We start from the raw sequence: 14,637 nt of genomic DNA, 5'->3' as shown, positions 1-14,637 counted from the left end.
ATCATAGAAACTGTACCTGAGGTTTGCAAACAATATTGCTTCATTCCCAATACAACCATTAGCCAATTTGCAAACAAAAAAGAAATGTACCCAATTGGCACAATCGCTGCCGCCGTTACACTTGCCAAACGAGTTGGATTGCATTACATACTTCATATCAAAGATGGAGATTCTGAAAATGACAATGCAACTGTATGTATTCAGATGTTACTTATTCCTAATTTTCAGTAGATAACATGCATCACTTCAATACATAATTGTTGTAATTTTTCTATATTTTTTGTAATTTGTCTAGTGCAATTGAAATTTTTCAATGCATACGAACAATGTATTTGCATATTACTTTTTGTATTTTTCAATACACAATTTCTATTTTGCAGTTGCAACTCTTTGACACATATGAACAATTTTTCCTTTCAATGGAAAAACAATTGCAAAAAGGACACTTTCCGCTCATCCTTTTCAAAAATTTAACAAAAAAGGTAAACACAAAAAAAACAATATTCAGAGCATCAAAGTCAACGTTCATGACTGAACTTAACACAGATGCACTCAACAATCTCAGAAAACTAACTACATCTACCTATGCTGTAAGTATAGCAATAATAATGTTTTTGCTGCCTTTGCATTTGCCATGTAATAATGTAAATTAACGCTTGAATGTTTTATAAATAGGTCGAAGGTATTCTGATCGCAACAAATCCATATTCAACTCCTTTTGAACCTGTTTGTGCAATTTGTAACTCCCGAGTGAATTCATCCATAGCAATAGCCAATGCAACAATTTTCTGTTCACAATGCAATGATAATTGCCCTTTCCTCTACAAGAATTGTATAAATGCTGTAATAGAATCCATTACAAATAACTTTGTCCAGTGCATTATCAGGGAGCCATTATTACATGAATTGCTTCCTGATTTAAAATCAATGTCATATGAAACATATTTGCAACAGAAAGCTACCACTGTTTACATCTTACGTGACTTCAAAATTCAGAGCAAGTTCACACTCAATGAAGATAGTGAGCTATTACATGTCAACTAACAAATGGAAGGTACATGAACATATGCCTTAACATGTTTTCTCTCAAATATGTCCTCTCTTCAATTTACAATGTTATCATTTTGTTCTAACTAACCATTTGTTATATAGATTACAAAATGCAGGAACATGGCAGCCTTCACATCCACAACAAATTGCAAAAGTAATATGAATATGTTTCTTCATATTATGTTGTTACTATAATACAAGTATTTGACTTGCAATTTTGACTCATTTACAAAGAATATGTAACGCAACGGTTGATGAAAAAAGGCTAGAAAGTCTTTATGCATCTGTGTTTGTACTGTTTCTGCAATTTTGACTCATTTACAAAGAATATGTAACGCAACGGTTGATGAAAAAAGGCTAGAAAGTCTTTATGCATCTGTGTTTGTACTGTTTCTGTTTAGAGAAGTCTTTATGCATCTGTGTTTGTACTGTTTCTGTTTCTGTTCTCTATCTCGAATGGAACGCATTCTGCATCATGCTTTATATCATTGAATACAGCAAATGCAACATCAGATCAGCAATAATTTTGTATCTACAGCTGCTGAATGCAAACAACAAATATTACATACATTGATTAAACATGGCACTTCTTATCTACTCAAGTTAAATGGCAAATTGTATATTGAATCAGCTAGTCATTTCTGTTTCTTCCTATGTTATAGTTGAATGCTATGTTAGTTTTTGTTTCTTTCATACTGTAGGTAACGACTCAGGAAACAAGGCTAGAAAGTCTTTATACATGTCTGTTCGAATGCATTCTGCAACATGCTTGAAGCTAGACTTTATAAATAGCACCAAACTATATGGACTTTAAAATGAATATATGTTGTTTGAAAATGGAATTATGGCATAATGCATTTGGTATTATTAGTCCTTCCCTGGGACTATATGCAATTGATCAATTGCTGACCGTTGGTTGACCGACATGATTTTTCATTATAATAGCATTATAAACTAAGTCGAATGAAAGTTTTGGGCTCGAAAGTTTTGTTTTATTTTACCTATGTTTCTCTTACCTGTACAGGGAATGAAAATCTCATCTAAACATAAGTTTCATAAAGGAAAACAATGCTGGCAATGTTGCTGCAGCACTGATGACTTGGCTGGCTCCAAAGACCAAGGTCTGTTCACTATCTTTTGTATTAGTGGCAGCCCCAATATTTTCAGTTTTCTATCCTGGTTTTTGAGGGGAGGCATGCAATTGGATGTTCAGAATCCTGTTAAGATCATGGCTGCTGCAGTTTTAAATTCTTTGGTCAATGACTTAAGACTTTGAACGTAACAAGTTCTCAGAGATGGACAATGGAATGAAGAACATGCAGCAATGCTTGTTCTTGGTGACATAATCAGCATCAAACTTAGAGATATTGTTCCTGCGGATGCACGTTTTCTTGAAGCAGATCCTTTAAAGACTGATCAGGTCTGAATCCAATCCTTTTCTTTGCTTCTTATTTCTGATTACAAGTGCTCGAATTTTCGGTATGCTTTTATATCGTTTCTGGGATTAACTTCAACATTTCGTACTTTTCCTGAACCACGCTTTATGACAATATTTTTCAATGTGTGTAGTCTGCCCTCAGTGGTCAGTCATTACCAGCAACAAAGGGTCCTGGCAATGGGATTTATTCTGGCTCTGCTTGCAAACAGCGTGAACTTGAACATGTTGTCATTGCTACCGGGATCCATACCTTTTTTGGTAAACCAACACATATTGTCAACAGTACAAACCAAGTTGGCCACTTCCAAAAGGTTGGTATTTATTCTGGACTTCTGATTCTTCTTTTTGTCCTTTCTCTTATTTCATAAATACGTAATTTTTGCTGATACTGCAGTTGTACCAAATTGGCTAGTTAGGGTTCGTGGTAATATTCGATGATCGAGTACTGTTAGCTTCCTTCAAACAACTATCAATTACTAATTGTTGTCATGAATAGGTTTTCACAAAAGGATATGACAAGGATGTTGTTGTCTTGATGGTTGCAAGAGCATCCAGAACAGAGAATCAAGATGCCATTGATGCAGCAATTGTTGGGATGCTTACAGATCCTAAGGAGGCAAGTATTTTTTTTATGTCATCATATTAAATTTTAGTCAATAAGCAGGGCTATGCTTATTTTACTGATTTGTATCTTTTGTTGTGGCTTTTAACATCCATGCATCTCAAAGGCACAGGCAACCATTCCATAGCTCCATTTTCTTCCTTTCAATCCAACTGACAAGAGGACAGCTCTCACTTATATTGACAATGAAGGGAAAATGCATCGAGTTAGTAAACATGCTCCAGAGCAGGTATTGTTCTTTGGAAGTTTGACCTTCTTCATTAGACCTCTTACATATATGCATCATTTTCTGGATCTTTAAATGAATCAAAAGAATAAACAACAACAGGTAAACAACATCTCAACTATAACGTATTGATATTTTCCAATATACGGATATTTTCCAATTTTAAAATGATAGAATTGATATTTTATGGCCTAATATAGATGTCCTTTACCAGATATCCTTTATCAAATATAGAGGCCTTCATTTAACATTATCTTTCAATGATTGTTACCCATTAACAGCTTCCTTCTAAAAGAAAGCTTTCCACGAAATCTCAATTATTTTTATCTTTCACACAGAAGTAATCAATAATATAAATTTTCACAGGAATGTTGAATAATATTCTTCTTTTTATAAGAAAAATCAATGAATCAGGGAGATAGATTTAACCCGAAGGTCAGTGTTTGGCTCTGCAGTTGTGGTTGTCTCCCACTACAAATTTGTAGATAACATTATACATAAAACTACTAAGATTCATAGTACGTAGCTCTCTATTTCAGGTGAAGCTGCAATCTTTGCATCACTCAACCATTAGATATCAGTTCCAGTCTTATTTGTATTTTTGGCCTAAACAACATAAATTGTCAACTGGGACGCATGGAAATCTATTGGAATGCATACTTGCTCACCAGGATATCCAAGTCCTATGCAATAAAAATGAGCACTAATGCTTTGTGAATGACCTGGTAGAGTTTATAAGAATAATTTCATTTATGAAAGATGAAGACCTGTAATTTCTAACCCTATGATGGCCAAAGGTGTCAGTGGAGCAGAGTCAATATGGATACTAGGTTATCCCCAACCTGAACTCCTAATCTTGTATTCTATGGCGATTTATACCTCTGGAGGTACAGAACCCTTTCATCTATGCTATCCTTGGCACATCCTAATGAAGCGGTTCCATATCCCCACTCGTGGAAGCTGCATTCTGTGTTACAAATTGCTTGATCGATCTCTCTCTCGACATTCCCTAACTGTTGGTTGGTATTTCTTTCCACACCAGCAAGCTTTTTTTGTCTTTTCCACCAAATTCATTAAATAGACCTCGTCTTCCGCATTTAGGGTCCTATCAAGAAACTACCTTTGGAGTTCTTCGACAAGGGGACTTAAAGGTTTTTATGAAACCCGTGCCTATAATTTCTAGTTGGCTGTTTGCATTTTCTTGCACCATTTTGCCCATTTGTTCTATACTAAGACAATGGCAATGACATGGTTGTCAAAACCGACATTTACGGAAATTTCCATAAAACCCATGCAGGTAAGAGAAACCCTCAGTATTTAACCAGAATGCCATTAACTTATAATGCTCAAATAACCATGGACTCTTGAGGGAAACGAACAGACAATACTGTGACAAACATCAACGCCACTGGAAAACGCCAAACGACAGAGGAACAAACATCTAAACAATACAGTAGCCGAACTTAACAAAGCGACACCAGACAGTCGAGGCATACAAGCCGGACCTGGAACAACAGAACCGCAACCAAACGTTTGCTATACAGTTAACCGAGCAGGCAGGAACCGCATTCTGTTTTCACCGCAGACAATACAACAAATACAAAGGAAAAATCGCAGAGACTGCAGAGCTAAACAACCAAGTAACAATAATAATCCAAAGGGCGCAAACAGGGTAAAACCCAAGCCGAGTAACTTTCCAGCATTTCGAGGAGGGACAGTTGTCCGCCAATAAGACCACCACAGTACATGTCGTCCTCAACACTCTGGAATATTTTGAGCCAATGTTCGTATTAGATCTCGTTGAAAAGCATTACCTAGTTAGCGTGAATCTGAAGTTTGATGACACATACAGATCTGTAACCAGTAATAGGATTGCATGTGATAAAGTACCTTTGAACAGCTTGATCTTATTTTGAAATTTTGTTATCTAATTAGCAGCGCTGCTGCAGTGACTTCTGAAATCATGCGCACAACAGCTATCAATATTAGAATATTACCAAGAGAAGACCTTCCTCGGTCTGCTTTCGAAACTGATCAATTGGTTCAGGTATATACAATACTCAGTTTCTAATAAATTGTTTTTGCAAATTAAAAGAGATCTCGTCAAGATTGGAAAACTGCAACAAGCCATGTTAGAGATCTGTTTTACTCTTATACAGCTTTAGTCAATCAAATACTCTTTTTAATGTTAAATAAGCTTTTGACACATTGTACATGGTATAAGGATTGCACAAGAAGCTTTAGTTCACATAACTCCTTAAGATGTTTTGTCTCAAATATGTCCTCTCTTCAATTTACAATGTTATCACTTTATTCTAACTAACTATTTGTTATGCAAATTACAAAATGCAGGAACATGCTGGCCTTCACGTCTACAACAAATGCAAAAGTAATATGAATATGTTTCTTCATATTATACTCTTGCTGCAATACAAGTATTATGACTTTGTAGCCTCACGGTTTTGATGTCTCCTTCTGCATTTTCATGTTCAGCTAGTTAGCGTGACTCTGAAGTTTGACTGCAGATACAGTTTTGTAACCAGTGATAGGACTGCATATGATAAAGTACCTTTCAGCAGCTTGATCTTATTTTGAAATTCTGTTGTCTAATTGCAGGGCTGCTGCACTAACTTCTGATATGAGGCACACAACACCTGCCAATATTAGAATATTACAAAGAGAAGACCTTCCTCGGTGTGCTTTCGAATCTGATCAGTTGATTCAGGTATATACAATACTCACTTCCTAATAAATTGTTTTTGCAAATCAAAAGAGATCTCGTCAACATTGCAAAGCAATGCGAAACCCGCAATAAGACCCCAAAACCTTTCCACCCCAAAACTTTGGTTCGACTTAGCTTATAATCACTTGCTTATAACAATGTGTTAAATGGCTAGTGATTGAAGCTCGATTGTTGATACCTTGCTATGAAGATCCTTTATTGATCAATCCCATTCATCATCAAGCTATCCGACTATGCAGTCTTCACCAGCCCCATGGCCATCAAAGGTCAGCTTTGTTTAAACATTTGTATTTATTTCAAGTGCGTCCATTTTGTATGCAGTTCTTGATTTCCCTCCAACATTTTCCAACATTTGCCAACAATTCCTCTACTGTCCCTCTGTTACTACTTTTTCATTTTGATTTCTTAGAATAAAAGCAGATTCCTTGGTGCAATTAAATTTCTATTTAAGAAAACTAAGCATAAATCTGTCTGCAAACACCAACCCCTGTAGTACTAACTATATGCTTTGTTTCAAAATTCAGTCAAATCGCGATATAAACAGTATTGGCAATTTCTCTGAGTTTGAGGAGCCAATTCTTCGTCAAGGGAGTTCTGCCAGATTTGGAAGGTACACAAGATTTGCAAAACTTTGTCAATTGCTGCTATCATGGGGGGTTTTGCTGATCACCATTTCTGTACTAATGTCCCTGGCATTGTATATCACCTTTGGCAGTGTCACAGCAGCTCGTGAGCTTATCACAAAAACTACAGTTGAAGTTGTAATATCTGAACGCACAGTCGCAGCCATTGGAGACTTGGAATGAAGTATTGTCATTGCTGACAAAATGACATTGTACTGACAGAATGACAAAATGTTACAGCACAAAATTTGACATTGTACTGAGACAATACTTCTTTATCCAGCCTATAAAGTGCCATTTCTTTGACTTGACATAAATGTATTTTGATAAACATGAATTGCATTATATTTTGAATTTGGATTCTACTGCCACTGCTTACGCTCCAAAACCAATGTTCTCTGTGTAAAAAATATATATTTTTATATATATTCAATATATCATTACACAATGTATTAGCTTATCATTTTAAATTATAAATTATATTTTTTAATTCGATTACTATGATATTGCAGAAAGCAAGAGTATAGAACACCAAAAGATAATGGATTTTTTCTTGGAGATCATGAGCAATTTACATTTCAACTCGTAAAGTTTAAATGTTTTTTTAATTTTAATTTGTTTATTTTAATTTTTAATTTATAAAATAAACTTATCAAATTATTTTATTATTGTACTTAGATGCTATATTTACTAACCCAAAACTATAAAAGAGACCAAAAGTCATGTCCTTTTGCATCACAAAAAATCATTAATTAAATGCAACAAATTACTAATTACAAATTAGATGCATTTCAACTCCTAAAGTTTAAATGTTTTTTTAATTTTAATTTGTTTATTTTAATTTTTAATTTATAAAATAAACTTATCAAAATTATTTTATTATTGTACTTAGATGATATATTTACTAACCCAAAACTATAAAAAAGGCCAAAAGTCATGTCCTTTTGCATCACAACAAATTATTAATTAAATGCAACAAATTACTAATTACAAATTACATGTATTTCAACTCGTAAAATTTAAATGTTTGCTTAGTTTTAATTTGTTTATTTTAATTTTTAATTTATAAAATAAACTTATCAAAATTATTTTATTATTGTACTTAGATGCTATATTTACTAACACAAAACTATAAAAAAAGCCAAAAGTCATGTTCTTTTGCATCACAACAAATTATTAATTAACTGCAACAAATTACGTCCTTTTCTTTGCTAATTAGTAATTGGACAAATTTAAAGTTCACACTAAAGTTATGATAAACAATATTTTTAGATAAATATATCTTTTGTTCTTTTGACCATGGAATAATTCCTCAATCGTATCATTTATGTCCAAATATGTTACTAGATATGTAATCTTTCAATCATGGCTTCAAGACTCCATAACTATAATTTTTAAATGCTTGAGTTCTTCTTTGACCTTCGAGAATAATCTATGTAAATATTGAACACTCTCCACCACGAATTTAATCAACAAATTTATATTCATAATAATGTTTATTTAGTCATTATCATTTTATCAATATTTCCATAATATTCAAATGTAAAAAAATAAGAAAATTCTATGTTTTGTGCACCATGGTTATTAAAATACATAACTTGCTTTAACACCTTCCTATTATTTTAATATGTTTTGTGCACCATGGTTATTACAATACATAACTCACTTTAACACTTTCCAATTCTTCATACATTATAATTCATTATTATGCATTTCAAGATATTTTATACCCCGTGCCTATTAAAATACATAACTTACTTTAACACTCCCTAATTCTTCATACATTATAATGCATTATTATTACCTTTTATAGTTTTTTTCCCTCAAGTTTTCTATGATTCACTCTTCAATTTTATTATATTTTAATTATTAATCTAAGCATTTTTTAAATCATGAGACATTGGAAAATTATATCTAAAACTAATCTTATTTTAAGAAATACAAACTCAACATTATAACAAGATATATGACAAGTGTCTTTTGAAAATTAATTTTAATCATAATAACAAAATATAGGACCAATGTCTTTTAAAAATTACTTTATAATTGAAAATAATAAGACAAGTGATAAGGTAATTTTACTTTATACTGTTAAAACATATTTTAAATATGTATGTTAATGTATTAAGATACAAATTAAATTATTATTTTAAATAGATGGATAGATTTGTAATATGAAACAAAAAATTTGAGATATAATAAAATTGTAACAAGCAATTATCAATTCAATGACATTTCTGACAATTCTTACTTAACAAACGCAAAGTTCATTATATTTCACCCTTCGCATAAAGTCAAAAAGTTCATTCAACAATTGGCCATCCAATTCATTAAATCTTAATACAAGTAAGCATGCGTACAACACACTACTAATGGAAACCAGCTCTCATGATAACACAAATTAAATCTCATAATAATAACTGACCAAACTGTTCTGTTAACCGGCAGGGACTAGCGCCACAACAGTGGCACCTTGTTCTTATAGTAAAACACTCAAGGTTGGTCCAATCGAGGACATGTAAATTAATTCATTTAAAGTTTAAGCGAGTATTATTGGGATGCATTGGTTTCTTACTTATAGCGGTTTTCAAGAAGCTCATCATAAGTCTTTGAAATAGTTTTGAAGTATTCTTATCATATTTGCTTGGCTGGTGAATGTGAATGTTGATCCGATGAAAGGGTGGTATGGAGTATCATATTGTTATTTGAAAAAATATTAGAAGTAAAGATAAATATAATTGTATATAAAGTTTTTCAAAGTATTAAAAAGAAAAAATAATATTTTAATTAAGAGATGAAAATTCCTTTTTTTTCAAAAAATAATTATGAAATTTCTTTCCCCTTCACATGATAACTCTAAGCAAATTTCTTAAATTATTTTTTGGCTTTTTTAATTTTAATATATATAAGACACTATATTTTATTTTATGATTTTTTTTAAATTAAATTTTGTGAAATGATAAAATACAACACATTTTTGAAGTTGGTTTTTAATTTCAAAATTTAATAAATAATAGATAAAGGGAGTATGCTAGTATTCATCGAGAAGTAAGTATTATGTATTTTTTGTGATTAGAGTTTCAAGAGTTAGCTATAGTGAAATTAAATTATTCCTTCAAAATATATTGTTAATCTGATAAATAGTAACTTCATATAGGATTAAGTCTCTTTAAAATATTCATCACCAATCACTAATCATTTATGTAATCATTGACCATGAAGCCACCATCTATCCCTTGTTATTTTTAGAGTTCAAAAAATCTACAAAATTTAGCTTCCAAAAGAAACATCAAAGTTTTAAAAGACGATTTTTTCGTGACATGACAGAACAGGGAATATTCTAAGCTCTCTTTGGGAATTAATTCTATTTCATTTGATTGAGTTTTGGTTGTATAAAATATTAATATTATTGACTTGTTGATGGTTGCAATGTAATAGAGGTGTTATGAAGCAAGTGATATCTACTAAAGAAAAAATCATGATCAAATACTCTCTATGCCAAATAATAAAAAGTTTCGAATATATCAATCCTTTTGGATTCCAAAAGGGCATGCCTTGGAGAAATGGTAAGGAGTGGTGAGCAACAATTTCCATGTATTCCTGTAGTATAATGAAATTATTCTTGAATCCATAGACATTCTTGAATCCATAGACATGCATTAGACATTGACCTATAAGCATGCACAACTTTGTTTTTAAAAGGAATTGAGGTAAATGGACATTCATAAAGGTTGTTATAAATTATTTGAAACTCAACTATCATAGCAGGTAATTCACATATTTCCAAGGCCACACAATATAAATTATCTAGCCATGTTTTAGCTGTGTTTGTTAGGTAACGGAGAAAGAGAAATGAAACCCTCTTATAGAGAATCAAGAGGGGAATAATCCTCGTGTTAAACGATCAAGAAATCATTCAACAAGAAGCAATTGTTTAATGTTCCCATTTCACCGTTTAACTATTAGTTTTCTCTAAACTATTAATTTATTAATTATTAATTTGATAACCTAAAAATCTCCAATAATCTAACATTCTATTTAATAAGTTTAATAATGTAAACTACTACACCACAACAGCTTAAAAAAAATATGGTTATCACATGAAAATAGTAAAATTATATATATATATATATACACACAAAAGATCTTTTTAAAAAAACTTGGGTGGAGGTGTGGAGGTTTGCCATTACATCAAAACCCCCAGGTGTTGGTAAGCATTCCAAACCAGTAACTAGGATCCCAAGGGTGGAACTTACGGATTCCATAAAGGTGTGGTGATTCTTCCAACACCCCCCTCAAAGGCAACTCGGGGGAATCGAACCTGGGTCCAAGCTGTGATACCATGTGGAGGTTTCCCATTACACCAAAACCCGTAGGTGTTGGTAAACATTCAAAACCAGTAACTAGAATCCCCAAGGTGGAAATTACGGATTCCATAGAAGTGTGGTGATTCTTCCAACAAAAACCCAGACAAAAAAACATGTGACTAAACCATTGACGACAACGTAATAACCTATAATAACTAAAAAAAATGTGACAAAAATCATTGAAGTGTATAGGTTGATGGCGTACATTTCTTCTGTTAGCATTCACAAAAACCAAAATAATAGAAGGTCTGTTTGGAACTTTTACGTTTTTGTATTGAATATCGCGCTAACCAAAAAAACATGTAACACAAACCATTGACGGCGACGTATTAACCAAAAAAACATGTGACAAAAACCATTGAAGTATACAGATCGATGGCGTACCTTTCTTATGTTAGCCTTCACAAAAACCAAAATAATAAAGTCAGGCCCGTTTGGAACTTCTGCATTTTTGTACTGAATATTACTGTATTTTCTGATAAAATCTGACGGAGTGAGGACAGCTGCGTTGATTTGGAACTTATTTTTTATAAGATTTTATTGAATATCAAATAAAGATACTGGGTGCATCATTAGTTCATGCAAAGATTCCATTGAGTATGAGATAAAGATAACGAGTGAATTATTAATTAATTAATTGTATGGAGTTCAATATTCAGAATTCAATATTTTGTTTTTTTGAGTTTATGAAGCTTTGGATTGACGGTGAATGGGTGCATTGTTAAACGTATTATCCTCTCAATACTTACATACCAAAAAATCTTTTGAATATTCTTTATTTTTATCTAATAAACAAAATTTCCTTAAATATGAAACAGATAGTGATTAAATTTAATATTTTGTTAATTAAATATTAATTTATTTTTATTATTGCGTAATCAAAAAAAATTTAAAAATCTTTTGAATATTTCTTTATTTTTATCTAATAAACAAAATTTCCTTGAATATCAAACAAGTAGTGATTAAATTTAATATTTTGTTAATTAAATATTAATTTATTTTTATTATTACGTAATCAAAAAGATTTTATGTATCAATGATTAATTCAAAAGAAATGTATTTGTAAATGATTGATTTACATTATAATGCTTAATATTTTTCAATAAAATTAGAGTTAACAAAACTTCTGCAATATTGAACGCGGTGAGGATGCTAGAAAATAGACGATGGCAAATGTGCAAATGGTTTGGCATGACCAGGAACATGTGAGATTTCTAATGCTATATAACTACCTTGGTGTAGCAAATTGTTCTATAGGGTAGTTGGAAGACATTAATTTCAACCATCATCATTATGGTTGATGGATTGTTTTAGATAATTCAGTAGATATTTTAGGCAAGTCTGGACTGTTTTAGATAATTCAGTGGATATTTTTGTATAGTTTCTAAAAATATTGATAAAATGAGCAAGGTTCTTGAAGAAGCCACTAACCCAAACTACTAACCCACCATAACCCAAACTACTAACCCACCAAATTCTAGAAGTCTCTCTTGTATATAAATATTTGTTTAGCCGAATAAAAGTAAGCTCAGATATTTATTTAGACATAGAATGAAAGTAAGCTCAGAGTTGGTTGTGTGCGCATCTATGTAGCTCTGCTCTCTCTGATATGGTATCGGAGCTACATCTAATTCCAATTGTTCTGTGGTGGCCTGGTTAAGTACAAGGAAGACGATGGAATTGGGATTTTTGGAAGACGAGAGAGTAGGATTTTATTTTAAACTCGCCACTGCTCTTCTTTTTGTTGTGTTGGTAACGGCATGGTGCTTCTTCTCCAAGAAAAGAAAGGGGAGGCTGCCTCCGGGGCCGATCCCGCTGCCCATTATCGGCAATCTTCACATGCTGGGAGACCATCCCCACCGAGCGCTGGCAGCTCTGTCTATGAAACACGGGCCTCTTATGTCTCTTCGCCTCGGTTCCGCCCTCACCTTAGTGGTCTCCTCTCCAGACATGGCCAGCGAGTTTCTCAGAACCCACGATCAGCTTTTCGCAAACAAATGGCAGTCGGCCGCTGCCAAGCATTTGACATATAATTTTGCGAACTTCGCATTTTCTCCGTTTGGCCCTTACTGGAGGCAAATGCGTAAGCTCTGCGCTTCGGAGTTGCTGAGCTCCAGGAGGGTAGATTACTTCCGCTTTATTAGAGAAGAGGAAGTCTCAGCTATGACTCGCTCTATTATCAATTCAGACGATTCTCGTCCCTTAAACATCAGGAAAGCCGTGGCATCCCTGGCTACGGCTATAACCTGCAGGATGGCATTTGGTAAAAAGTATTCGGACACAGACCTAAAAGGTTTCAATTCCATGGTCAGAGAAAGTCTTCTGTTACTCGGCTCATTTAATATCGGAGATTACCTACCTTATTTAGGCTGGATGGATTTGCAGGGTGTCAACCGCCGGATGAAGAAACTACACAAGACGCAAGATCAGTTGTTAGAGAAAGTAATAGACGAGCACGTTACCCTGGATGACCCCAAAATTACACATGATTTTGTGGATGTCTTACTTGCAGCCTCTGCAGATAAAGATAGAGAGTTCCAAATTTCTCGAGATAGTGTGAAGGGAGTTCTCTATGTAAGTTAATATTCGCGGACGTGGATGAACTTCATATCAAATTAGATTTAGATATCTTTTAATAAAATTTTATACTGTAATGGTCATGGTTATGTTATTGATGTTGGCAGGATGTGTTGCTTGGTGGTTCGGACACGGCGCCTACGGTGATGGAATGGGCAATGTCGGAAGCTCTGAGAAACCCTCCAGTGATGAAAAAGCTTCACGACGAGCTGGAAAGTGTAGTTGGAATGGATCGCATGGTATGTGAGTCTGATCTGCCTCATCTAGTTTATTTACAAGCTGTGGTGAAAGAAACGCTTAGACTACACCCAGCGGGGCCTATTTTGTTTCGCCGCTTATCGCCTGAGTCCTGCAATGTGTTGGGCTACGAATTCCCAAAAAACACTCGTGTTCTTGTTAATGCTTGGGCGATTGGGAGGGATCCAAATTCATGGGAGGATGCCGAAAGCTTCAAGCCAGAGAGATTCATTGAAGGAGTTGGCTCGAAGGTAGAGACGGATGGAGATCAAAACTTTGCGTCGCTTCCCTTCGGAGCAGGCAGGAGAGTATGCCCCGGACAGCAATTGGGAACGCTTATTGTAGAGTTTGGAGTGGCCCAACTATTGCACTGTTTCAACTGGAAGCTTCCGTTGGATGACCAGAACCAGGTTCAAGAACTGGATATGAGTGAAAGGTTTAATGGAGTCACATTACCCAAGGCTCACGAACTCTTGGCTTTTCCGACACCACGCCTTCACTGCATTGCCCAACTTCAATAGAACTTCAGATTTCGAGGGAAATATTGCCCTCGAAAGTAAAGTCTTTGTTTTAGACACTGCTTCTCGTTAATTGTGTTTGGAGATATTACCTCTTATTTGTTTTCTGTTTAATCTTTTTAGTTAAAAATGCGTTGGCTAATGTATTACTTATTCTCCTTATTTTTTTTATAGAGATGATTAATTAAGCTCCCAAGGGACTGCACCTAAAATACTTCATTTATATTAGTCAAATT

The 14,637-nt window shown here is 33.7% G+C and overlaps 1 protein-coding gene across 1 annotated transcript; it reads left to right on the top strand.

Moving 5' to 3' along the window:
- The first annotated feature begins 12,606 nt into the window (after window positions 1-12,606).
- LOC149232293 (cytochrome P450 71AU50-like) lies at window positions 12,607-14,550 on the top strand. The gene is made up of 2 exons (XM_089379390.1): window positions 12,607-13,643; window positions 13,754-14,550. The coding sequence occupies exons 1-2, from the start codon at window positions 12,744-12,746 to the stop codon at window positions 14,402-14,404; spliced, it is 1,551 nt and encodes a 516-aa protein (XP_089235516.1). The 5' UTR covers window positions 12,607-12,743; the 3' UTR covers window positions 14,405-14,550.
- Window positions 14,551-14,637: the final 87 nt, after the last annotated feature.

This window comes from Pinus tabuliformis, chromosome J (assembly GCF_031772625.1).
Source record: "Pinus tabuliformis cultivar Carrire ecotype Pingquan chromosome J, CPIR1, whole genome shotgun sequence".
NCBI classification, from domain to species: Eukaryota; Viridiplantae; Streptophyta; class Pinopsida; order Pinales; family Pinaceae; genus Pinus; species Pinus tabuliformis.
This window is presented reverse-complemented; position numbering and strand designations above follow the sequence as displayed.

Coding starts and splice junctions, on each gene's coding strand:
- LOC149232293 (XM_089379390.1), top strand. CDS start 12,744: ATGGAATTGGGATTTTTGGAAGACGAGAGAGTAGGATTTTATTTTAAA. Junction 13,644..13,753: donor GTGTGAAGGGAGTTCTCTAT/GTAAGTTAATAT, acceptor TGATGTTGGCAG/GATGTGTTGCTTGGTGGTTC.